Source organism: Uranotaenia lowii, chromosome 2, assembly GCF_029784155.1.
Source record: "Uranotaenia lowii strain MFRU-FL chromosome 2, ASM2978415v1, whole genome shotgun sequence".
Taxonomy (NCBI): Eukaryota; Metazoa; Arthropoda; class Insecta; order Diptera; family Culicidae; genus Uranotaenia; species Uranotaenia lowii.
The window spans coordinates 391,336,310-391,363,659 of NC_073692.1; the positions used below are offsets into that span (position 1 = coordinate 391,336,310).

Consider the following 27,350-nt stretch of genomic DNA (forward strand, 5'->3'; position numbering starts at 1 on the left):
AGGCCAATCAATTCTGCTATTTAGTCGGATTGAGTCGGGTGGTTAATACTAAATAGCTTGTTTGATACCCCTATTAAATACCTGAAAGTCGAAAATCTCTTCAACTTTATCGCCCTACTAATCAGGCGATGAGGTCGGTTCCTACACAATCATGCTACTCATCACCCTATTTGATAGGCCTACGAAATCGGCTTACTAATCGGCTGATGCCCAGCAAAAACTCCCATAAGCGACGTTGCAACAATAGGCCGATTAGTATGATCGAAAATCGGCCGACGCACCCTTCGCGAGCCGACTAAGTATGGTAAATAGTAGGGTGTATTTCCTATCGGGACAGACATACGATATTTGACATTCCATAAAACGACAAGAAAATAAAAATAACTTTCGTTTGCATCAAGATAGAACTGTTCTTTTACCATTCAAAATTCGTTTTGGTGGTGTGGAAAAGCTTTGAAATCGATGTATAAGTTTAGTTACAGCGAAATTATTTCTTATTTACTGCCCGCATGAATCAGTATTATACAATAACGATTTCCATTATCTTCTTCCCAAGACACACGTAAGATTAGCTTTATAGTTTTGGATTATTGATGTACGATTAAGGTAGTCTTTTTTCAATGAAATGGAATCGTTTGGACGCACTTTACGATACAGCGAACGGGTTGTTAAGTAGAGTAACCATTCATTTTTTTTGCTTTTTTCTAAATACAAAATGAAGCAAAAATAAAAACTATAGGTGTTATCGTTATCATATCGTTCGTTTCATGTATTCTTGACGCTACATTGTATCTTTATGAGATCTTTTTACGATCAATAATGAAAAAGGAGACGATTCATGTTATAATTTCTTAAAGATTGTATTTTTCATTCAAATACGGTATACAATGATTACAATATAAAAAAATCATACATATGTATAATGTGGTCATTATCTTTATGCAAAAAAAAAACATTCAAGTCGCCAAATAGTCACGCCCGAGCAGCATTTGTAAGGCCCAATGCTGAGGAGGATTAAATTGTATTCAGGATTCTCGGCCTGCAAAACATAAAACTTAATAATTTGTAAGAAAATTATACAAAAATCGAACATTTTACCTTCAATAAACGCATCTATCACCTTCGTCGCCTAGTTGGAAACAAAAGTGACTCCTGGATTCAAATGGAGTGCCTGAAAACATGAAACGAATTGTTATAAAAACTTAAAATATTGTTAAAATTAAAGTTTTCGAAAAATGATATTTTAAAATCAGCAAAGTTAATAGGAACATTATTTGAATTTTTGATATTAAACACTGGCTTGGCTAAAAGAACTGTAAATATATATCACCTTGAATGAACATCACTGTTATATAATTGCAACATTCCAGGGCAAAATTAGCCCTGCCCTCAAGAGAAATTTGAAAATATTTGATATACAATATTATTCAATTTTAGAATTGATTTTAGATAATTATGTGCAATAAAACTTGACTTTAAAATATGCATCGGGTACACCACCAAGCAGATTTAAAAGCCAAATCAGATTCTGATCAAGATTCACAATTCATTCATTCAGTCATCCCAAATTCTATTCTAAAATTCTATAATAGAGTTTATTTGATATTTTTTGTACTGGCTCTGAATCGGATTGCTTATTAAAGACTCTTTTTAGTCTTATTTTCAAAAACAGAATTTGGATTAGGTGTGTTAAAAGTTCACATTTTAGATTGTCATACTCATTCTAAAAACCTTATAAATAAGAAAGGATTGTAAGTCTTAGAGAAGTTAAAATCCTTACAAATAAATATTAAAAAATACAAAATAATGTTTCCTTGTTCGACTTTTACAATGAAAAAAAATTTGTATTCAACATATGTGTTTCAAGTTCACACTTGAATTGTTTTATATTTCCAAAATCTGATTCTGGAAAACTGATAAAGTAAACTGACTTCAAATATCTCCTGTTTTAAAAAGTTTACCACCTACCTTACTGGAAGAGCTGTCATTTCAAAAGGTCACTATCGCGAATTTCAACTCGACTTAATTGTAACCTGCAGTTTCGTATCTTCTAGAGATTAGTATTCTTCTATCACAGGCCATGTTTTAGAATCCTTCCCAACGGATTTTTTTAGCTCGGGACCGTCTTCAATTTGCATGTTTCCTCCGTTGCTGGCGTATCGGCACTGTGCACATTGTAAGATTTCTCAGGCGGACTTTTCTTACTCTAAAAGAAAAACAATTAGCAAAAAAGTAAAAAATAAAAAGCCAAGCAAGACTTACCCAGCGTAAGACAGTGTCCCAGCACATTACTGGAGCCGTTTCCTGCCACGCGATTCCGGGAATTTTGGTTGAAATAAGAGGATTTCTGCTTTGGAAGCGTAGGCGACACGAAAATACGTTGACCTTCTTTACAATGCACAGTGGTGCAGAACAGCAATCTAGCTGTACGAAATTAATAGCGCCCAGGGATGAAGAGATAGACATTTGATGTCTTCAGCAACATTGTTCAGTTTTACAAGGGGCATATTCTAGTATCAAAATTTTTGCCGAGGGGTCCACCGATAGCGAGATAAAAATGCTAACTTTTTTGTTTTTCAAATTAGAGCTTTGATGTCTTCGACAAAGTTGTTTATCTGATCAAAATACATAAGTTTGTTGAATATGTCAAAGTCCTATCACATCACTCTCTGGAGTTACAGTCAAAGTAAAAAAAATCACTTGAAAAAACAGTTTTTTGAACCTGACACGTTGTAGATTGGATAAAATGGTTCGCTGTCTTTGAAACAAAGTTGTAACAAGCCACGATCTACATTTGTCTCATACATTATGATGGGTTTAGAAGTTCCTGAAGCTCTATAGAAAGCATTTAGTGTATTTTATTGGCAATTTTGGAAGGCTCATCCATCGAAAAGTGCACATTTTCGCAACATCCCATTTTTTATGATTATTTTTGATGATAAGCGGAACCATTTCCATTTTAAATTAGCGCGGAAATCGGTGGAACTAGTAGAGATTTGAATGTTTGAAAATTTCACATTTTATGTAAAAATTACCTATTTTACTTATAGAAAAAACGTTAAAACATTTAATTTGTTAATAAAGTGTTGCAGTTTTCTTTTATATATTTTGTTTTATTAAAAGACATTTAAATTCGATTTTTCAAATTATTTAAACCCCAAAAAATGAATGGAACTTATCTGTTAAATTTGGTAGAGCACTAAATTAGTATTTGAATTATAGAATTTTGCCATTACAATATAACTGCTATAACTGGTTCCAAGTAACTGTGACCAAGTAACCAATCTTACAAGCAATTCGCTTTTGTCTTTTCGTTGAGTCATAAGTTTTAATCGAATTTGAATGCCTTTTAATCAATGGTCCGAAAATCAATCAAAACAAACACTCAGGATGCGTTTCCTGTTGGAAACATTCCGATTGTATAATGGGATAGCGCCTCTCGCTACTGCTTCGCCTGGCTGGTATGCAATCTCGATCAGCGCTCCTATCAGCTATGCAAACCGAGTCGCATCATTCAGAATCATCGGTTCAGCAAACATCGCATATCGGAGATGAGTGAGATACAAACTGATCCATTCTGAATGTAGCTCACTCAGTATCTGCCTGAATTATATGAAATTCAAAATTATTTTTTGCAGGACGAGAAAAATCAAACAGTTGTGCGGGACACCATAAATTCTCAGTAGTTTTAACGTGACGTACGACATTTTAATAAGAGAACTTGTAAAAATTGAAAAACACGGCGAAAGTGAACATCTTTCCCTCACAAACACAACTGCAATTTGATTTTGATCATACTGATGTTAAAAAACGTTATAACAACAAATAAATTTATTAATTTGCTTTATATCAAATCAAACAAAATACGCTAATGATCGGCTTCATGTATCATTCACTCACTGCCTGATCCATTCACTCCTGATCGAAGACCAACAAGATTCGCCATATGCATTGCGCATTGGTGATATTCCAATTTGATGATGGTGCTGCACTGTTTTGACAGCAAGCATCGTGCGAGGTGATCTGTATTTTAGCGATGAATTGAACGATCGATGATCGGGTAGGTCCAGTAGCAATCAATAACGAAACCCGACCGCTGTACGTTCAGGTGCGAAGTGCAATCAGAAACATTCATTGAAAATGAGTGATATTCAGAACACTGCTTTTAATAAAAGAAAATGTATAAACGGAAACTGCAACATTTTATTAATCAATTAAATTTTTAAACGTTTTTTCTATAAGTAAAATAGGTAATTTTTACCTAAAATGTGTATTTTCAATCATTCAAATCCCTACTAGTTCCACCGATTTCCGCGCTAACTTCAGATGGAAATGGTTCCGCTTATCATCAAAAATAATCATAAAAAATGGGATGTTGCGAAAATGTGCACTTTTCGATGGATGAGCCTTCCAAAATTGCCAATAAAATACACTAAATGCTTTCTATAGAGCTTCAGCAACTTCTAAACCCATCATAATGTATGAGACAAATGTAGATCGTGGCTTGTTACAACTTTGTTTCAAAGACAGCGAACCATTTCATCCAATCTACAACGTGTCAGGTTCAAAAAACTGTTTTTTCAAGAGATTTTTTTTACTTTGACTGTAACTCCAGAGAGTGATGTGATAGGACTTTGACATATTCAACAAACTTATGTATTTTGATCAGATAAACAACTTTGTCGAAGACATCAAAGCTCTAATTTGAAAAACAAAAAAGTTAGCATTTTTATCTCGCTATCGGTGGACCCCTCGGCAAAAATTTTGATACTAGAATATGCCCCTTGTAAAACTGAACAATGTTGCTGAAGACATCAAATGTCTATCTCTTCATCCCTGGGCGCTATTAATTTCGTACAGCTAGATTGATGTTCTGCACCACTGTGCAATGATATGACCTCCAGCCCTGCAGGTTCCGGTTGATGAAGATCTTGCTGCTGGTGGAACATGTTGATCGGTATTAAAATCTAAATTTGTATCAAAAATAAAACACCAAACTTACTTTACTATTTCTCAAAATACGGTGTAGACCCTGCACATCACCGGAGCTGGTATCTGCGGACCGATTCCGGCAGTTTATTTTGGGAGGCTCAGATTCTGCGCACCGTAGTGCAACCGTTTGTTTTGCCTCATCCTTTCAGTCAATTTTAGATTACTCTAAACAACTGCATTTTGGGATTCAAGGTTTCCGGAAAACTTTTCCTTCGACGCCACCACCACCAAATCCGCAAATCGCTGCCATCTCCAATTGTATTTACAATTTTACACAGACCACAGCTGCTGCCGCTTCTACGGAGCGTGGTGCTGGGGCACTGGAACCGCTCCAGTGTTTGTTCGGCCGGTTGATGAGGATTGTTCCGGCATCTGCTGCACTTTGATGAGCTGTAGGAGGGTTGGAAAAATAAAATTATTGTCAAACAAAAAAGCTTTTCCCTTACCTTTATTCCTCGCGTTTGCGGTGTGGGCCTTGATCAGCTTAATCTTAAGTGCTCATGCCATTCGTGGGTTGCCTGGCCAAATTAAGAGGATTTTCCGGAATCTTACGGGCTTAGGAATCTAAAGTCGCGCACGCCATTTTTTTTTCTTGTTGACAGTGAAGACACACTCAAATACATCTTGAGTTTTGTTTTAAGGATTATTACCCGTATCTTTCAATAATAATTTATTATCATTTTAAGCGAAGACGCATGAAAAATATAAAAGTTAGTAAAAATTAGAAGATTTTAGAACAATTACTCGAATATTCACTATTCGTGTAATCAGATCAGAATAATATCAACGATAACGGGTATGATATTTGATTATGCGGGTGGGCATCGTTTAAGGAACATTAAAATGACCCTTATTCAAAATTAAAGTTTTTTAAAGAATGGATTCATTCAGTAAACTAATTACTTTCGAAATATGGTTTTGACAAAACTTTGAATCAAAGAATTTGGTTGAATGTCAAAAGTGAAAAAATTCCGGAAGCAAAGAGAATGGATTTGAAACCTACATTTTGAAATATTCCAAATTCAGTGCAGTTTTTCAACAATTTTTTTTTTTCGAATAAAAGATTTTTAAGTTGACATTTCTCACGCGCCCTTGCTCTCGTGTACGGATTAAGAAGGGGATAAAAGTCGAAAAACATGGTCGCTTTTATTTCCAGTCCAGTCCAGAATTATGCCAAAAACAGTTGTTTTTTTGACATTTCTCACGCACATTTGAGCAGGGAAAAATACCCGGTCGACAAACACGGTCGTTTCTGAGGTTATTTTTGTAATAATTTATAAGTTTTAGTGAAACTACCAGCATTATATCACGAACACTTCCAGCGGCAAATAGGATTTAAGATCTTATCAATACATTCATCACATTTAAATATTTTTCAATATATGTCAAGAACTTATTTCACTCCTCAAACCTATCTAGGTACGATCCAAGAAACAGTTAAGATAAATTAGAATTCAAGTTTTTCAAGGATTTATATATAGCTTGTCTTTTTGGTCGCAGTCAACCTTTCAGATTAAGACAAACAATTGCGAACTCAATGAATAATTTATAACAGACATTATAATTTTCATACTGTTACTCAGCCGGATAAATTAATTTTGAAATCAAAACTGAATCTCAAAATTAATTGGCTCTGAACTAAGGACCGCTTTAACGTTGCGTTTGTATTTTTTTCCATCTCAATCGATCAACAGTCATTGTTTGTATAACATTCATCTCTTATTATGATACAGTAAATTAAAGTAAACAATTAACACTGAAGACAAAAACAATAATGAAAATGTTTGAGATAGAATTTCAAATACTAATAGGTGATTCAATCAAGACGGTTTTCATTTGGCTTGTTAATTATCAAGTGTAATTTTTTTTCTTGATGTAGCACAGTAGTTTCACGATGCCCCGACAGATGGCGTATGATTCTTGGCGACTTATAGTTGTATGGATTCAAGCGCCACTGATCAGTCTGGGTATCTGGTGTCTGCGCTTATTTATAACGCTACAAGCGTTAAGATGTCGTTTGCTAGCTTGACCAATAATCAAAATGACCAATAGTTTTACCGGCCTTGAACTCCAAGCCGTTCGCTACTTTTTTTTACCAGCGGTCGTTTACCTGGTTAGGGTAACTTGGTGAACTGATTCATCAAGGAGAAGCCCTGAAACCCCCACGGACAAACTGCGACATTATTTATTATAATCTACATCAAGATCACTGCGAAATCCTTCGACTGACTAGCAACGCTTACAAGTGGTATACTCCATCCAGGAGCACACGCATAGGTAAGCCTTGCACACGGGGAGCTTTGCGCCGGCGATCAGGCTTTTTCTACGGAACAGGCCAAAACCGCATAAGTATCTAGTGTGAGCTATTTGCATACAGCGGAAAAGCTTTAATTACAGTAGAAACCATTACGTTGAATAAGAACCAATTTGTTGTCGCAGATATTTGGTTTTTCAACTCAAGTAGACGGGTCTTACTGATAGAAGTTAAACAAAGTTAAATTTACATTTGGCTTATTTTGTTATTTATTTTTTGATATTATTTGGAATTTTTTGATATGATTCGTGAAAATAATTCGGATTTTTGGTGTTTCTGTCATACCACTATTGAGTTCATTCATTTTTCGTTTTACGTGCCGTTTGTTTTTTGCACAGTATAAATTTCAACCCTAGAACTACAACTTTTAGCGCCAACAACCCTATTACAACTAATGGAACAATAACGTCGAAGCTGTACTTCGTCATCCAGCTGATATAAAGCGCATTGGATTGGAGGATTCGACTATCGGGATTTCGCAGGACCCACTCGGTCCACCAGATGGCACGATCTAGGGGATGCTCCGGCTGGTCCCTGAATACTTTACTAATTTCGGCCATGTTTTTTCGGTAACTGGAATCGTGGAATTAAATTTGTTTAGAAATTAATTGAAGACACACGGGAAATTGAGTTCGATTTGACTTACCTTTGATCTGTCATAACGTCCCGAATGGCATCAGCGAGGTCGTCCGATTTGATGTTTTTCAGTGATAACCTCCTACCGGCACCGCGTTCGGTTATGTAATTTGTATTGCGATATTGATCGGCAAACACCGGAAATCCAATCATCGGAACTCCATACCAAACTGCTTCCTGAGTGCTCAGCAATCCACTGTGAGTTATGAACAATTTCACATTGGGATGAGCCAAGATGTCGTTCTGTGGCATCCAACTTCGAATGTAGACATTCTTAGGAACCTCCACTGGAAGAACATCGGTTTCAAATTTCCACAGAAACTGATATTGGGGGAATTTGGCCATGGCATTGACGATCGCGATGATCCGTTCGTCTCCAAGAGAATCACTTCTTACGTTAGTACCTAACGAAAACAAAATGACACCATTTTTAGCCTTCTCAACCACCTGTTTGAGATCGTCGGGCAGCTCTTTGGGCTGTTGAATTTGCAATCCACCGACTGAAATCACACTCGGCATAGTGGGTTCCGAATACTGGATTGCAGGGTGAGAATTCAGCAGCACCAGCCTTGTATCTTTGTCGAAATCATCGAGGTATGGAATATCCGGAATTAGTTGACGCACGAGTTTGTCCATTTCCGGTACCATATTGTACTGATTCAACAGCTCTTCCCAGTGGCTGTACAGAAAGTTCATAAACCGTTGCGCGTAGTTCATCTTTTCTGGGGTATCGTACTCATGGTTGGGAATTATGGCTGGGTACGAGTAGGAACCGGCTTGTGATACGGTTGCCGTTATGCCATTGAAGGCCGTGACCGGAATGTACGGTGGCCTTCCGAATTTATGTTGAGCTATAGCAGAGAGACATGGACCTGTTGAAGATAATGGTGGAGATTAGTTTGCTTAGCTACTTTTTGTCTCAGAAGATTTCTTAAAATCGGTAACAAATAGAGGCCATGGATTAGTAGGTAGTGTTCGAATCTTCTATGCCAATCAAAACACAAACTTATTAGAGTTTACTTCATTCTGCATCCGCACTGCGGAAAAAGGGGGCCAATTTGATACAGTATATACTGATCTCAAAGCTGCTTTTGATCGCATTGACCACCGTTTGCTCCTAGCCCTAGCACAATTTAAATATCTTGGACTTGTTGAAGGACTCGATCATTGGATCGGCTGGGAATAGAAGGGTCTTTCGTGTTACAGAATAACTTCGGAGTGCCCCAAGAAAGCAAAATTGGACCGATCCTGTTCTGCATTTATTTCAACGTCACACATGCTCTTCCATTGAGCTGCAGAATGCTTTACGCTGATGGCCTGAAAATTTATCGAAAGATTAAAAGCTTTAGCGATTGCTTGGAGTTGCAGCTTATGTTGAGCAAATTCATGGAGTGGTGCGACCTGAATTGCTTAACAGTTAGTGTGGAGGAAAGTAACGTCATCAGCTTCACACGGAAAAAGAATCCGGAAATTTTCATTTATACACTCCAAGGTTCCGCACTTGAACGAGCTTCCGTAATAAAGGGTTTAGGTGTAATACTGGACTCCAAAATGACATTTGAACACCACCTAAACCATTTAGTAGCTAAAGCGAATAGGAATTGGACTAACTTATGCCGCCCATGGACTTTTTATTGTGCCTTGGCTCGCTCGCATCTTGAGTCACACAGAAAAAAATAATGACAATTACGTGTACTGGAAAATGGTTGCCTTTAAAATAAAACAACCTGTAATTATAAAAACATGTATTTTTATAGTTATTTGTCTAAAAGTAAGTGCAGTGTCCTTAAAAATTACAGCAAGTGTCCTGTAACAAAAAGGAGCATGACATTGACAGTATTTTTACAGGTCTAAAAAAATACGTGGCGAGAAATTACGTGTTGTCGAATAATATTCAAATGTGCTAGCATCCCGGTTACGCATCAAAAAATAATTGTCAAAATCATGCGCGCTTCATTTTGTTTTATTTTTCGGTTTTTTGTTTTGAGCCCTTTAACTTTAAGTTTTTATATACGCTTTTGCCACTGCGCCATAGTGGCAGAGTGAATTCTGGTTGGTTTAGAATATTTGATGAAAATGTAGATAACCGTATCAAATTACTAACCGAACTGTCCTAAGAGGAAGATAAAGTTGTGAAAATGGAAACATTAAATTTTTGCATTAAAGTGAAGGTTTTTAATAATTGAAGTTCTTGACAGCGATCTGTACAGTTGGAAGCTTTTAAGGAATAGTATTGTGTAAGTTGAATATCAGTATTTTTCAAATTTATTAAAACGTTTGTAAGTACCTAATTGTTTATTTTTGCTTTCAGATTCTCGAGTATCGGGATATGCAATATCTATGAGTCACGGAGGGTGAAAATTCGAGATGGTGAGCGATCAAATACGACGCAGAGTGCATGGAAACATCTGTTTTTTTTGCTGCCGAAAAAAATAAGCTCATAGAAGTACAAAAATATCCAGCTCGATGTTTCGTTTCCGTAGGTGAGTGTGTAACAATATTTTTAGATCACCACTTAAAATTTTAATCCAACATTTTGTATAGATATCTTGATCGGAATAAATTTTGGCTCTTCACAAATTAACGGCAGCCAAATATTTATTCGTTATTCTTGCCACAATTTTCAAGATTTTACGTTTATTGCAAAATTTTCGGTTAAATTCATTACCCACTTTTATAGGAAGACAAAAAAATACTAAAAAAAGGTTTTGAACTAATAAGCATAGGCTAGGCTAAACAAAATTGAATTGATTCTAATGAACAGGCAAGTATCTAAATCTATAGTTTTGAACTACTTAGATACTTTTATTACTATAATTATTTAGATTACGTTTTCACGGCTTTCGTGTCTATACTTAGATACTATGGAAACAACAAATCGTTCCGTGTACAGGTCTTACGAGATAAGCATCTTAAACAGCCCTCGTTCTGCGCAGTTCAAATCCTTATTGCACATATTTCCACATCTCTTTAAAAACAAAACTGAAAAAATGGTTTCTGAAGATTCCGTTTATATTATCAAATTTGCGAATATTTCCTTTGAAATGAATTTTTAACTTTGGAGCTCCAAGGACGATCACGGTATCAATATCATTCCTTACCTTTAAGACTTTCTCATATTTTTCTCAATTCTCATGTCGAATACGCGATTTGAGCCATCACTAGAGCCCTATCGGTTCTGCATATAGAGGACAACCTTAATCTTTGGTGAACTTCGGAAAAACAGAACTGTTCTAAAACAGAATCAATTATCCACTGAACAGGCAAAACAAAAAAATAAAACAAACAAACAACAACTGGACCAGGGGTGTCAGGTGTCCTGATTTATCAGGATTTGTCCTGATTTTCGAGAGACCGTCCTGATTTTTCAAAAATGCTTGAATTGTCCTGATTTTTGAAAAATGGCCCTTAAAATGTCCTGATTTGTCCTGATTTTTAAAAAAATTCCAAATCATAACTAAATTTATTGTTAAATTAAAATTAAAATAGTTTAACCTGTTAAACCAATGAGATTCTTTGGTTCAAATGATATTTAAATGAGTTTTTTCTATATTAACTGCAGGCCAGCCAAGGTTATTCTCGCTTCAGTTGCATAATTCGAGGCGTCTTCAGCACCTACATTTCACCTTTAATTATGCAATCTAAGCAGAACTGCATTTTGTTTTCACCAATTTGGTGGTGTCCTGAAAAATCCTGATTTTTTCTTTGCAGTGTCCTGATTTTTGACAAAACGACCTGGCACCTCTGAACTGGACAGGCCATTAAATAACTTATCTAGACAACACCAATTATTAACGAGCCTATAGTAAACAAAGAGACGAAATGTCACGATTGGAATTTTTGGTTTTCTGTCAGTTTCATTCCAATCGAGCAAAACCAAGCAGTCTTAAAGGTAGCCCAACCGCAGGGTTGCAAGCTCATTATTTCAAAAGGGATCAGATTGCGCTTCTTTGTTTACTATAGTTTCTTTACCAATTATGTGCAAAGAAAAAAAGTTTATAAGGTAGGCTACTCCGCTGCATTTACATGTGTTGATGGAGAGACCATGTTATAGATAGTGGAAAAATCACAACATACATTTTCACATATGGACTTGTACAGAAAACAGTTTCCATTAATTAACAAAAATCTCTGGAAACAGATTAAATCACAAATATAATGTACATACATCTATTATATAAAATTCTCTTGTAACGGTGTTTGTAGTACTACTCCTCCGGAATGACCCAACCTATTCAAATGATATTATTTATAGAATATTCTGTGGGCATGCGAATCGGTTTAAATCGAATAAAAACAACAAAAAGTCGCATCAATTGACCGTAATCATTAAATTTGTAATAAATTGAATCAAATTAAAGTCATGGCCTTCAATTTTTTCGAGATTTTCTTTCTTTTGGGCGCCGAGCGGTTTGTTTTTCGTCTCCAGGGTCGAGGCGTCGCAAGCAAACGTCGTAGGAGGTTAGTAACTATGGCATAGCATACTGTTTAGTGGGAATATTTGGGCGCGCATTTCTCAACCAAGCATAATTTTGATGCATGTGGTGACCACATGAAGCCTAGATGTGTTTTTTCTTCTTGATTCCTAGATCATTTGTACAGCACATATGTATGTAGTAATGAATGACGCCCAGATGTGACCCAGATTAATATTTTGCCGATCAAATCAAAACCATTCAAACGATTTGAAAAAATTAAAACTTCAATTCGTGTTATTTCAAGAAGGAATTGTTGTCTAAATAATATGAATTTAGTACTGATGCGTATGAAATAATGGTATGACTCTTTGCGGACATTTGAAAAAAGAAAAGTAGAAAGACTTGGTTTATAATCCAAAACGCTAGAAATATTTTTCAAACATGTACAAATGTGCTTCACAGAAGTTGTATCATGTGCCATTAAATTTATAGAACAACCACAAAATCCGTTGCGAATGAACAGACACATGAACTGAACAAGAGCCTGTCCTTTAAAATGGATTATATAAGATTGATGTTCATTTGAAGGCCGAATGCAAAGAAGTGCAAACGTTCAACATTTACAAAAAATGTATACATGATTTCTAAATTTATAAATAGTTGGGCCCAAATTAACAATCTGACTAAATAAACTTAACTTTTTTTTAAATCGTACACCAAAAAACTGTTTACAGGCTCCCTGTTTGTTTACACAAAATTCAAGTACGTACCTAACATAAATGTGTGTTTTTGTTTAACATATTTTGGTTACGTAGATGAGACTTTAGATCCGATTTTTTGTTGACATTTTTTTGTGATTGATATTCCAGAAGCATAATTTTTTTGATAGCAGAAGCTGATTTTTTTTTTTTTTGATAAGTTTTTGTTATGACCTAAAAGTGTTGAAAATAATATTAACTCCTGTCATTTCACACGGTGAAACAAGTGGCAATGCGCCTTTGAGTCATGAAACATATTCCAATTTTTCTCTAAAATAGTCAGTTAGGGTATCCCGAGGGTTTAATCTGAACGGATATTTAAATTTTTAAATGTCGAGGTAAATTTACATGAAAATTTCCAGAAAAAAGAATGAACTCATGAAATCATCGTAGCCTTGAAAGATTAGTTCTTTTTCATGTATTTAATTTTTTAAAAGCTGCGTTCCGAATAAATCTTATTGAATCTTGAAAATATCACATAATCTTAAACAGAATCGCAAATTACCTTCAACACTGTTTAGGAAAATTTTAAATCAGACAACAATGGTTTAAATTGGCAGGTATGTATTTAAGGATAAAAAAGAAGATAGAAATGGTTTAATTCGGTTGAATAACAAAAAAAATAATCATATCTTTTCTCCTTTCAAAACCAAATTAAATTTTTTTGAATATTAACCCAATAAATCAAGACTTCTTGATTTAATAAGCATTTTTTGCTAAAAAAAAAAGGGCGAACCTTTTTTTGGACATGATTTTGATGAAAATATGGATATAAATAACCACTGCTTCCAAATGTGAGGAAAGTGAAGCTGCTTGAAAATGGTTTGAAAAAAATCATCTCTAATGTTTTTATTTCTTCAGTTCTAAAAAATATACCATCAAAAGCTACTCGGGAGCTAAAAGTGCTGCGCTAGGCAGAATATTGAGCAAACACTCCAAAAATTGTCCCGATATTCAAAATTCTTCTTCCATAAAGTTTCATATGCAATAAATTCCAATAAATGAGAAATTTTTGATTACGATTTAAACCTTAAAGTGAACTCGAGCAAAGCGGAGAAAATCAACTAAATGGTATACAATAAATAAAACATAGATATAATCACATATGTTATTTATGGAACAAGTTATACAGAGTAGATTTTTTTAAAGCAAGAGGCTTGCCAAGTTTGATGGTAACGTTGCAACGCGTTGAGTGCTGAAAAAATCGAATTTGCAACGGGAAGCTGATACCTGATATCATTCGGCAATATTCAAAGCATCCGAATAAAAGAAATGTAAATGAAAAGGATTCATGTAAGATGTATGTAAAATTTATTGGAGATATTTTTTGAATAATCAGTTAAAAGACCCGTAGAATTGAGTTAAAATTCCTAGATTTGATTCCGATATAATTGAGCGGGCCAATTCGAGCAAACGGAAAAGATGGATATGTTTAAAAACTAGGACATGTTCAAGAAAGCGAGATGGTTAACAACTCAAGATTTGATGCTTTTTTTAAGTCAAACAGCGAAAAAAAATTGAAATAGACGACAAGTTTAAAATGGTAAGACGAAGTTTACCGGGTCTGTTAGTGTATCTTTAAAAAATGAATGTTTGTCTATTTGTCTATCTGTTCCCAATAGATTCAAAAACTACTGAACTGATCGATGTGAAATTGGGTATGTAAGAGTTTTTGGGGTCGGACATGGTTTTGAAATACTTTCAAACCGCTCCGGCTTTAAGGAGGCCTCCCTTACCAAATTAAATTAAGTATGACACAATTTTTGGAACAATTTTTGGAAACTACTGAACCGACCAACGTGAAATTCGGTGAGAAATCGTTTTCAAGACCGAGAATGGGTTCTTCAAAACTCTCCAAACCCAAAAAGAAAGAGTTCCCATACAAAATTGACAAAAATTTGACACAATTCGAACAATTTTCGAAAACTACGTGAAAATTGATGTGTAGCCGTTTTGAAGAATGAGAATAGTTTTTATAATACTTTCAAACCTCAACAAATCCAAAAAGAGAGGGCTCCCATACAAAATTTACATGAATTTCACACAATTCGAACAATTTTCGGAAACTACTGAACAGATCAAATGGAAATTTGGTGTGTAGCCGTTTTCAAGACCGGCAATGGTTCTTACATAACTTTTAAACCCTTCCATATCCAAAAGGGGGGGGGGGGGGGGCTCCTATACAAATTTAACACAAATTGGAAAAATTCTAACAAACCACGAAAGATTTTTGTTAAAAGTTGATAAACGTAAGCGCTTTGACATAATGACATAATTTATTGAATTTACAAATAAATAAAAAATAAAAAAAAAATACAAAATTATTAAAAATATGACACAATTAGAACTTCTTTCGAAAACTACTTAACCTATCTACGTAAAATTTGATGTGCCGCCATTTTCAAGATCGGAAATGGTTTTCATAAAACTTTCAAACCTGCAAATAAAAAAGGGAAGCTCCCTTACAAAATTAACAAAAATTTGAAATATTTTTAACAATCTTCGAAAACTTCTGGGCCGATCAGCGTGAAATTTGGTGTGTAGCCATTTTCAAGACCACGAATGGTTCCTACAATACTTTCAAACTTCTCTGAAGCCTAGGGGGGAGGGGGGGGTGGCTCCTATATAAATTTGTCAAAACGCTGACAAAATTTATACAGTCTTCGAAGGATTTTTGTTGAAAATTGATAAACGTAAGCGCTTTGGAATAATGAAATGATTCATTGAATTGACGAATAAGTTTAAGCAAAATAGACGCTTCTTATTTTATTGACTTGAATCTTTTATATTCAATAAATGTAATTTACATGTGGCTCTTAGTGTATTCATAAAGTTTGGCACACTTTTTGGTTATATACAAATTTTACAGTATCGAACGACTCTTCCCGGTTCCTAAAGGGGTATTTTTGATGAAAAGGTTTATTTATTGTATTGAAGATTCCTTTTTTTTCTAAAAGGTGGCTCCATCAACCTTTAATCCTTCCGATTACGTTTAGATTTAATACAATCTAGAAGCACAGATGCCATGAAAAATATTTCGCTTCTGAATAATGTTGAAATTTAATCAAAAAGAAAGATTATTTTATTTTTAACAAACTTATTATTTCCATCGAAGGGGTAGCAAAGCACACCGGGTCAGCTAGTAATTATATATAAATTTTTTTTGGAAGATCCATTTAGTCATTCTTTGTTTCAGTAACATGTTTTCCTTGGTCACTTACCAACACATGCGGAAGAAGCTAAACCGTACACCTGAGGTACATTGTGTTAAACTTTGCTCTTGGCCTACTTTTTTGAGTGTCCTACATTTCTGGCAAATTGCCCTAAAAAGTTTTCAAACGGTCGAAAGAAAAAAAAAGATGTTCACCAAATGTATTGTTTGAAAATATTGAATAATTGGTATAGTTGATATGATTGGCGTAACAGTTGTCTTAAAAAGGAATTCTTTCATTAGGTAAAGAAATCTGACATCAAAATTTCATTAAAACTATAAATATATCTCAAAACAAAACATTTGGTGACATTTTTATTTTCTTGCGACCGTTTGAAAAGTAATTTGGAAAAATTGACAGAAATGTAGAACACAAAGTAGGCCAGAAGCAAAGTGTAACACACACATTATTTTTATTTTCTTGCGACCGTTTGAAAACTAATTTGGTAAAATTGGCAGAAATATTGAACTCTCAAAAAAGAAGGCCAGAAGCAAAGTTTAGTTTAACACATTATACCTCAGGTATGCGATTTAGTTGCTTCTGCATTTGTTGGTAAGTGGCGTAAAAAACATTTATATAAATAGGTACTATAATTTTTGGGAGCTACTGTACACAGTTTTAACTGAGATGTTTTGGAAATTTTCATTCGGTCAAATATTACACGAAAAGAGTCAACTCGGATGGTATGATCCAATTCTAGATCTACCCTTTTAGTGATAATTTGTATAAATTATTTTCAATGATTTTGAAACCTATTTTCAGATATTTTGGCCGATGAACGAAATCTTCCGACAGTTGAGACAGACCGAAAAAAAAATTTCCGGGTTCAATGATACCAGTGCCGTTTCCCCATTAGAGATGGAGAATACATGCAGCTCGGATTAATGAAATATCCAGTTTACGAAAACATTCTTTCACTGCAACAGGAAATGGTAACTGGAAGAAGCGAATTCTTCCCTGTCGCTGTAACAATCGTACCGATACCGAAGACTTAAACTTGGAAGCTATGCCAAACCTGGTTCAAGCTAAAGGAATCGGATCGTCACCGGACGGACTATTCACTCGTTTTCGCAGGTGAGTTAAATATTTTAGGACCTTATTTTAAATAATCTAATTTATATTCGTAAAAATATTCGGTACCTTTACAGCCCATGGCCACCAGATGATCATTAATTTAAACACAAGCGAAGTCTCCGGAGCCAGTCGTACCAGGAGGTCGTAAAGAAGCTAGGTAAGGATGCTTCTAGTCCAGTTACATATATTTTCAACGGAAAATGACGACCTTTTTGTTTTACAGGAAACCTTCGATGACTGAACGTGCTTTTACTGGTAACGGTGATGTCGTCGAGAAAGGAAGTTGAAAGATTTTGGTCCATTTTCTGGTCCGTTTCCATTCCCGCCGCAAGAAGCACTGATCCAAAGAGTAAAATATAAAGAGTAGCTGCTGTGGCTTGTCCTGATGGACGCGGAACACTGGAACCAAACCGGATTGCTATAATCGCGTATTTAGTTACACTGCTAAAACAAATTGGCTAAACTCAACAACATCATCTACAACTTTTTCCTCTTTTAAATCGATGACGGGTTTCGTTTCGCATAGATTACCGAGGCCCCTCCGCAACTTGTTAACATCATGTGAAATTAAGAACCTAAAAAGAAGCAACTACCAAACAAGTTAGGAAAGATTAAAAAAATCTATGCCGCAGGATTCTATAGGGAACGTAATTAATCTCTTGATGATGAATTGCAGTGTTCGGCACAAAAGCGCTAATCCGCTATTCGCTAGTTAGTCCGCTAACTTTTCGTTAGCGGATTAATTTTGTCGCTAAGTTTTGTGTGATCTAGCGAATTAAAAAGTTCCGCTATTTTTTGGTTCCGCTAATTGAAGATCGCTAACTCTCATTTATTTGTATCAACCTCCCGAATTATAAGTGGCAAAATAAACTTTTTGTCATTAATCAAGTTAAGGTGACATTGGGCATCAGTCTGATTGCTTAATTAGACTAGTTGGAGGATTGGATGCTCGAGTTAGAGAAAAGATGTAATTAGTGTCATTTCTCTCTCTTCTAGCACTTTTTTTTCGCAACAGAAAAAGATAACAATAAAAGGTACTAAACAATACAAAACTATTTTTAACATCCATTCATCAACATTTGTCTTCAAATGGTTAAGATATTTACTTTTCACAATACAATTTTTAAGAAATTTTACAGATCAGTTCATATAAAAATAAGATAACATAATCATTGTAGCATTCGTTTTCAGTTCAAATAAAATTGTATATATGTTTACGTTTGACAATGCACCTACAAGTTTGAAAAAGGGGAGAACAGTTTAAAGATTTTAAATTATGAGAATGTAAAATAATTCAAAAAAACAACAAAAAGAAATGAATTGCACAAAAGATTGTTTGCAACGAAATTGCATACTATCTACTTTGCACAAAGCTGATAAATTGAGTAAATTTTTAACCTAAATTTAAATAAAAAAAGAGATATCTCCCATCTTTCTACATTCTGTTCTTTTTCTCTTGTAATTGTTCGAAAATTCGTTTTTTTTTCAAAATAGTAGAACACAGAGTGTTGTTGAAATTCTCATCTTTGACAGTTTTTGTTTTGCTCATATAATTGTATGAAAATTCGATCAATTTATCAAATTTTAAATGAAATACTTGAAACATTATTTATTCCCCCTTAAGGAGTTTGAAAAATCGAGAATTTGATATTTGTTCCGGCCTTTATGTTGTTCAACAGTTAGCGATTAGCGCTTTAGCTTAAAGCGATAACTTTTTCGGCACATTTAGCGTATTTTATTAGCGATCGCTAACTTTGAATGAGTTAGCGATCTAATTAGCGACGCTATTTTTTCAGTTAGCGATGCCGAACACTGATGAATTGTGTTTTTGTTGAATCGTTCGTTTATTTCATGTAATCCTACTATAAACAATAATATTGGACCCGAACGGAAATTTACATGAAATAGCATGGGTAGAAAATTTACATGAAATAGCATGAGTAGAAAGACATCTGGTTTTAGTGTGATCATACTACTAATGTCAAGGAAGTTTACTAAAACAAGCAGTTTTATCACGTGTAAATGCCCTATTCCCTTCTACCCATGCTATTTCAAGTAAATCTTCTAGGATTTTTCTAAGTGTTTAATTTTTCACCGAAACGCTGGATCTTTTGATTTGAAAATTTATGGTAATCAATAAATTTTTATATACGAATAAAAAGTTGTTTTATTCAAAAATGGTATTTCACGGTATTGTAGTAAATCAAAACAATTCAATTACGTGAATATTGTTTTACAGGTAGCTGGGAATTACAGGTCACTTGCAGTTACAGGTCGTTTGCAATTACATGTAGCTTGTAATTACAGGTCGATAGCAATTACAGGTTACTTGAATTCACAGGCCTGTAATTTTATATAGTCACTGAAAAATAAATATCCTCGACCTGTAAAATAACGGTAAATGTCCTGCTCCTTTTTGTTACAGGACATTTACTGTAATTCTACAGGAAATAATTTTTGCTGTGCAGCGGCTGTCATCTCTGACTGGGTAAACTTGAATTGAACGGATTCGTTTTTGTGAATCTACATAGTTTGTGTGATTAGGGTTCCAGTCACACAAACTATGTAGGTTCACAAAATCGAATCCGTTCAATTCAAGTTTACCCAGTCAGAGTTACGGTTTTGCCCATGGCCGATTCCGGAACAATATCCGTCGCATATGCAACGATGCTCTTGGTTGGATGGAACTGGATGCCCTGGCTGATCGATGAGAAAACCCTGAAAGCGGCCTTTGTTAGGAAATTGCTGTTCGGAATGATGTACCGAACATTCTTGAGAGAATCGACTTCAACGTAATGCCCAGACAACCGAGAAGTCGTGAATTCCTTAGGCTTGGTTTTCATCGCACACTTTTCGGCCAGAACGAGCCTATCCGTGCAATTTGTGTAGTGTTTGATGATAAATTTAGCGGATTTGAATTAAATATGACCCTGGACTCGTTTGTAAAAATAATTAAGAAATAAGTTTATTCACGGTGTGTTTCGTAGAAGGACTTAAAGAAAAAAAATACAGTAACGCTAATTTTTGCATGGGCAGAAAGTAGAGCTTTTCCCGGTTCATTTCCACCAGAAATTAAAATATTTGGTCGGTGACCCCCCATACAATTTTTTTTTCAAAACTTTCTATTTGAAATCTTTATCAAATATACATATATTTTTAGTGTTTTTTTATTTCAGAGGTGCTTATTTCCTTAGTTCTAACTTTCAATATTTTTAAATTAAACTCAACAATCATATCGAAAACTTTGAAAAATTTTAATAATTATTTCAAACTAGTTACAGAGCTATTAAAACGAAGAAAATTGCATAAAAATATCTTTTAATACTGAAATTTATAAACAGCAAGCAAATCCTGTCAGCAGTCCGAGAGGGTGAAATTATCTAAAATTATCTGGAATAATTTGAATCTATTTGAATCCATTATCTTTATATATTCTGATTGTGGAAACACTGGAGAGTATTTCATTTAAAAATAATTAAGAAAATCAGTTAATACAAGAAACTGCTATAACTTTTTTGTGATAACGCTTATCGTGTTGCGCTCTGGAGTAGAAACGTTTGTCTTAATTTAAACTTTTCAAAAATAGAAAAAAAATCAATATTCAAAAATAAATGATTTGTTAAAAACAATTTGTGATAAGAATTCAGTTTTTATACTTTTTCTGAGTAAAATGTCCAAAATCTCATTCGCACTTCAGACTCAATGCAAAACAGTTCAGCAGTTTAATCACTGATTAATCTTGCTCAAATTTTGCATGTTATTTTCTTTACATAAAATGATAATTATCAAGTGTTTTATAAGTCATTATGGAGTGTTTTATAAGTCATTTTATTTCTATTTTGAGTGCCGATTTTAGTAACTCTCCTGTACTCTGTGATTCTCACATTTTATTCAAAGAGCAAGCATTACTTTTAAGGTTAAATAATCCTAGCTCTTACAGTTCTCAACCCACTATACTATTACAATAATCTCTTGTATTCATTATTTTAAATTGAATTTTGAAGTTTTTAGGATTTTTTTTTAAATGGATGAATCTAATATAAAACTGTGATAAATTTGAAATTACCCTAAAAAATGCATTTGTCGATCTTAAATTTAAGAAAATCAACAGTATTGTTGGCAAAAGTGAATTGAAAATGATCGACAGCGAACTAGCCTGAAACGCGTTAGATTCATCATGTTTTGTTCTTCACATACTTATTTTAGTTTTTCTACTAAACACTGCAGTCCTTTTCTATTATTTAAAAAACAGTAATGAAGCATTAATGTAACAGGAAAAAAAATCATAATTTCTTCAATTTTATACCAGTTGTGGTAAAAACCTCTAGAAATCATAATTTTGAATTAACCATAGAAATCTATAAAAACTAAAAAAAAATAAAGTGAAGAATCTTCTCCTGAATTTTTTTTTTCATCTTTAATCCATTTATTCAAAATTATCAACAGTGTATAAAGTCTTACGCAAAAATGAAGTTCAGATGATTGATAGAAAATTTATTCACCTTCAATATGAGGAAAAGTAATTTGAAATTGATTTTTTTGAAGCCAAAGATGTACGGATTTCAGTACAATTACTTTTACTTTTAACTAAATTTTGTATTTTAAATTCTATTGAAAACTGGTCTGCTGAGATTTGTTTAAATTTTAATCTTAGGTAAAAGAAATTGAAAAATACTAAAACGAGTGGTATCAAACATATATTTTTCTAAAATGCGTATTTCTAAGCATACAAGTATTTTGGAATTTATTCAAAAAACAAGGTTGAAAAAATTTTTTTTTTTAATATTTCTTTGGAAACCTATCAAAGGATGTTGGACTATTCTTATTAATTTATCTTAAAATTTCATTGAATCAGAAATAGTTTTACAAGATATACACATATGAATGTAAATTTAGGTTTCATTTGGATATCACCCATTATAACAAGGATATTCCAAATAATAAATTTCAAATAAAATGTTCATATAAAATAAGCTTTTTAGTCGAAATCACTAATATTAATAGGCGTTGAAATATTTTTATGTTTTAGAATGACAAAAACTTTAATAAAAAATAAAAAAAAAAGTTTTAAGGATAAAGATTGCAATTCCATTGCACTGGAATAATTTTACAGATTGAAAATTTGTAAATATAGACTATAAATCTTCAAAAAAATAAATCGTATGGGGACTCACCGACCAAATATTTTAATTTTGCCTGGAAATGACTCAGAAAAGCCTAAATTTTCAATTTCTGAAAAAACAGAGTTACTGTTTTTTTTCTTTTAAACATTTTCTAGAAACACACCGTGTATTGTTTATATTCGCTGCGTACACACTTACCCACAACATAATCGTTGATAATCAAATCAAACTGAAAGTCACTCGGATAGGCCAACAGCTGGCGAAGTCCCCGAGATTTCATAGCCAGAGTACAACCTTTCAAGGAACCATCGTTGAAAAATTTAAGCATCTCAAAAGCATTTTTATCACCCACAGTGAAAAACTCGAACGCTTCACTGTCGCCTCTATCTTTGTGAATCTCTTCATATACCCCTTCAATGTGAATAAATGTGACATTTGGTGGCGGAGCAGCTTCCACATCCACACTCATTGCAGTCACGTTATGACCTCTGGCTGCGAGCCCGTACATTAGCGATCGATTCCTTTGGAGGTGATGAAATTTTTAAATGAATTAATAATTGTTTTAGATTCGATTTTTAAATTCATCTACCAAATGAAGTGGCTAGGAGACCAAACTCCATTGATGTAAAGAATGTTTGCCGCCTCACATAAAACACTTAAACTAAACAAATTTAATATTGGAGAATGCATCCTCTAAATCAGAATGTTACTACCGAATTGAACATTTCACAACATTGCCTATTCAGCCATGCCTTGTGGTAGTCCCTCCCTGATAACATAACAGTGAGCTATCGACAGCTGTATTAGATAAGATTGATAGGCGTTGTGAGAAATCAGAGTGTTTTCACGACTTCTGCAATCTTGTTATTAACAGGTACCGTCAACTGGGGCAACATGCAACAATTTTCAACTTCAATGGCTTCTAAAAAACTTATGTTCACAGTTAATCCTACCCCTTATGCATCAAAAGTTTTAAGGGTGGAGGGACATCAAATTGGCGTAGTCAGAAAAATTATTAGTTTCTTTAGTTATTTTAAATTTTCAAAAAACATGCAATTTTCACCCTCTATATAAAATGGGGTAACTTGCAACAAACTTTGTTTTTAATGAAAAAGCTCATAAACACGTATTAAAATTTATAGTTTTTTATATATTTGCGATGCCTTAAAGACCATTACGCTTGAAAAGACAAATTGCAGTAATTTGTTGGTCTATAAACAATAAATTTCACATATTTCTGCAAATAATGATGCTGCATACATTCAGGGGTTAAACAATACTACGAAAAATTCTACAAGCTGAAATCATAAAAATATATGTTTGGATGAATGAAATTTCAAAGTTTACAAACGCGTGATGCAAAATATTCATATTCCAGCACATGGAAACGAGATTTACGAGGTGTTTCTTGGACTTGCATTTTGTTGCATTTTACCCCAGACACCTAACTGAATTATAAAAATATTTATTTTAAAAAATTGAGTGATTGTTCGAAAAATATTTTTACGCCAACACTGTTGGTATAGCATGAGGAAACCAGTAAAAAGTTTGTAGGAGATATTATCAAGCCAATCTGTCATACAGGGTAAAGTTTTTTACGGCATCGAAAAATGTTAAAAATTTTACATTTATTGCTTGATTTTTCAAATTTTATGTAAAAATAAAAAAACTTTAAAAAACTAGCTAAAGATACGAGAAATTATGTCACTATCATTTTGTAATCATTAAAAGATAACTTCATTGCAATACATTAAATTAAAAATTGATTCAGTGTGGTGTTATATAAATGTTGCATCTAACCCCGCTGTTGCATGATGCCCCGTTTGACGGTATTGAGGAAATTCCTGGTTTTGTCAACAATTCATGTTACTCAACTTATTTAAAGTTTTTAGGGATAACAACTTGTTTTTTTTTTGGAAATTTCATACTTACCGGATAGAAAATCGTTGATAATCAAATCAAATTTGAACTCGCTCGGATAAGCCATCAACGTTTGCAGTCCTTTGGATTGCAACGCAGCACCACATCCTTGCAGCAAAATGTCATTAAATATTCTCAACGCCACAAAAGCGTCCATTTGTCCCAGTGCAAAGAAATCCAGGCTTTCCTCTTCATCTTCGAAGAACGACTCGTAAACGCCATCCACATGGATGAAACTAACATTCGGTGGAGGTGCTTCATCAACATCCACACTGAGCACCGTCACGTTGTGACCTTTGGACGCCAAACCGTGAATCAGCGAACGGTGCCTGAGAGAAGACAGAATTGTAGACTAAAATACCACATTTTCCTTTTAAAAAACTTTGAATATTACCAAACAAAATGACTTGGCGATGCAACTTGATTCACGTAAAGTATATTGGCTGCTTCAGCTGAGAAGCAAAGTGCCAGTAAAGTTAACAAAACTTTCATCTTGATTCGCCCTGTATCGCGGTAGAAATCGAACTGATCAGTCCCAAAAACTTCTTAATCGCGTCAGGTAGCGTGTTTGGTAATGACACCGTGTCGGCTGTAAGTTTCAACTCAAACGCGTACGTATTTGAACAATATGTATTTATAGCGATAAGTTGACTCTTAGACTGAATGTTGGGTTTACTACCTTGAATTTTTATCAGACGATGAGTTTACGTTATGCGATATCCATGTATGTCTCGGTCATATGTTTTAATCTTCGAAAATGTTCAAATCGACGAAGCATTTATAAATAGACTTTCAAAATATTGAGAAAAAAAACTTTAAATAGAAGTTATGAATAACAACCTTGCGTTTTTTAAATTAAATGTGTTTCTAAAATGTTTTGAAAACAAAAATAAAATAAACACATTTTACCTAAAGTACAGAAGAGCATAACGAGCACCCGGGGCGAACTAGGCACCTCTCTTTTCTAAGATAATACGTATTTTCTCAAATAAATTCTCACTAGTAACAGTTTGGTAGCAAAAATGAAATCTCCTTATCATCTTTACAGAAATATTGTAAAAAACCAACTAGGTTGCCAAGTGACGAAAATATTATAATTTTTGAGCACCGGAAACCAAGTTATTCTGATCGTTAAATCTTGATCTATAATGTACGCACTGCAACGTGGTGTACACATTGTTCCTCAATATTCACCAACATTAATTTTTTTTATTTTTCACTATAATCAATTTTAAAAGGCGTTTTACTTTAACTTGTTGAATAGGGGCAAACAGTGCATCATTGATCGGGGCACGATGAGCATTTTCTGCCGTAGAATATTTAAGTCGATAGTCCGGCTCGTTTTTTGGCTCGATGCACGGTTGTAGACGATACACCCGCTTATTTGCGGCATCTCGGAGAGAGAGGTTAGGGTTTCTCTTGAAATTACCGGCAACTCTCTTTGTCGTCTCAGCGGCTTCCGGTTTTCGATTTCCCCCGATCCAGACTTCATGGCTGTCGACAAATGTTCCCCAAACACTTTAATTACATTTGTAACGGGCTCGGATTTTCGCGTGCGCGAGCAAAATTTTGATACGCTGCTCTTCTTCCTTGGACGACATTTTGACAACTGAAGACATGGTTGCCACATGTACAGATTTATCTAGACAGGTACAGATTTTTGAGCTCATTTTTGGTACAGAATCTGTACGTACAGATGACAGATTTTCAAAATTTAGTACAGATTTGTACAGATTTTTTACTTTCAAAAACTGGTAAAAAAAGTTTCTACATTTTGCTTTCATCCAGTTTATTGAAAACTTTATAGAAAATAAGTCAAAAGTTAGCCTTTATTATTCTGACGATAGGAGTTCCTTACTGGGAAGTACAGGATGGAACAATTAGACTTCCAAATTTGTTTCATATAATTAAATATCTGCTTATAATCCCCCACTCATCAGCAGTGGTTCAGCGCATTTTCTAACGTGTAAATGCCAATAAAACCAAAATTTGTAATTGTCTGAGTGTTGACACATTGGACGCTATCCTTAGAACGAAAAGTTATTTAGGAATAAACGGCGGATCGAAAAGTCGTATTATATATAACGCTCAAAAATCGTTTTAATAAAATTATGTATAAACATCATGAACATTAGGAAGTTTTTGTGATGAAAAATATTTTTTAATGTCAGTTTTTTAAAGAGAGAAAATAAAAATGATTAAATGAGTTTCACAAAAAGTGTTTAACTAAAAAACTGTACTATATGTGCAATAATGTATCTATCTTTTTTAAGATTAAAAATAAGGAAACAAAATCTTCACACATCAACACATTGAATGCAGCACTTTGTCTTTTTTCGGTACAGATTTTGGTACAGATTGTTGAGTTTTCGGTACAGATGAAAAAGATTTTTTCGATGAGCGGTACAGATTTTGATGTGGTAACACTGACTGAAGAGCGAATTCCAAAATCAAAATAGGAGCAACATTCTACACACACCTTCAAAATGAGGGGTGTTCATGTTTAAATGCAAAATTGAAAGGAATACGTCAAGTTGATATTGACCAAATTTTGACCATATCACCCTTTATATCAGCGTATTCAACTCGATAAAGTCAACTGAATTAGCTACAGCTGACTTGTTTGCATCTGAAGATTTAGTCTATTGGTGAGGTGTCGCAGAGGTGATCAGAAAACAGGAGTTCAATTCCTGGTCAAGGCAATTTTTTTTTCATTTACCATTCATGATCGATTATTTTGATCTTTGCATTATTCGGCTAGTAGCACCATCCGCCAAACAAAGCACAAAAAACATAGTGTATGATGTTTGATGGTTCCACGGACTTACGTTTTGTGCAAAATGCATCGATCATAAATGGTAAATGACAAAAAAAAAGCCTCGACCAGGAATCAAACTCGAGTT

At 34.2% G+C, this 27,350-nt stretch overlaps 1 protein-coding gene and 1 long non-coding RNA gene across 4 annotated transcripts; both read right to left on the minus strand.

Annotated features, from left to right (window-relative positions):
* Positions 1-884: 884 nt before the first annotated feature.
* LOC129746966 (uncharacterized) lies at positions 885-5,658 on the minus strand. 2 transcript variants are annotated; one of them, XR_008737424.1, is made up of 6 exons: positions 5,439-5,658; positions 5,003-5,382; positions 2,263-4,934; positions 1,969-2,206; positions 1,099-1,171; positions 885-1,039 (listed from the first exon to the last, which is right to left on the minus strand). It is a non-coding gene; the product is annotated as an uncharacterized LOC129746966 (long non-coding RNA). The 2 variants fall into 2 exon arrangements; XR_008737423.1 differs by having other exon boundaries at positions 2,263-4,937.
* A 1,849-nt stretch (positions 5,659-7,507) lies between these two features.
* LOC129746999 (UDP-glucosyltransferase 2-like) lies at positions 7,508-24,957 on the minus strand. Of its 2 annotated transcripts, none has more exons than XM_055741009.1 (4): positions 24,842-24,957; positions 24,460-24,776; positions 7,953-8,814; positions 7,508-7,879 (listed from the first exon to the last, which is right to left on the minus strand). In XM_055741009.1, exons 1-4 carry the CDS (start codon positions 24,937-24,939, stop codon positions 7,603-7,605), a joined length of 1,554 nt encoding a protein of 517 aa, XP_055596984.1. In that variant the 5' UTR covers positions 24,940-24,957; the 3' UTR covers positions 7,508-7,602. The 2 variants fall into 2 exon arrangements, with proteins under 2 accessions (XP_055596984.1, XP_055596983.1); XM_055741008.1 differs by lacking the exons at positions 24,460-24,776; positions 24,842-24,957 and adding exons at positions 22,726-23,048; positions 23,117-23,232.
* Positions 24,958-27,350: the final 2,393 nt, after the last annotated feature.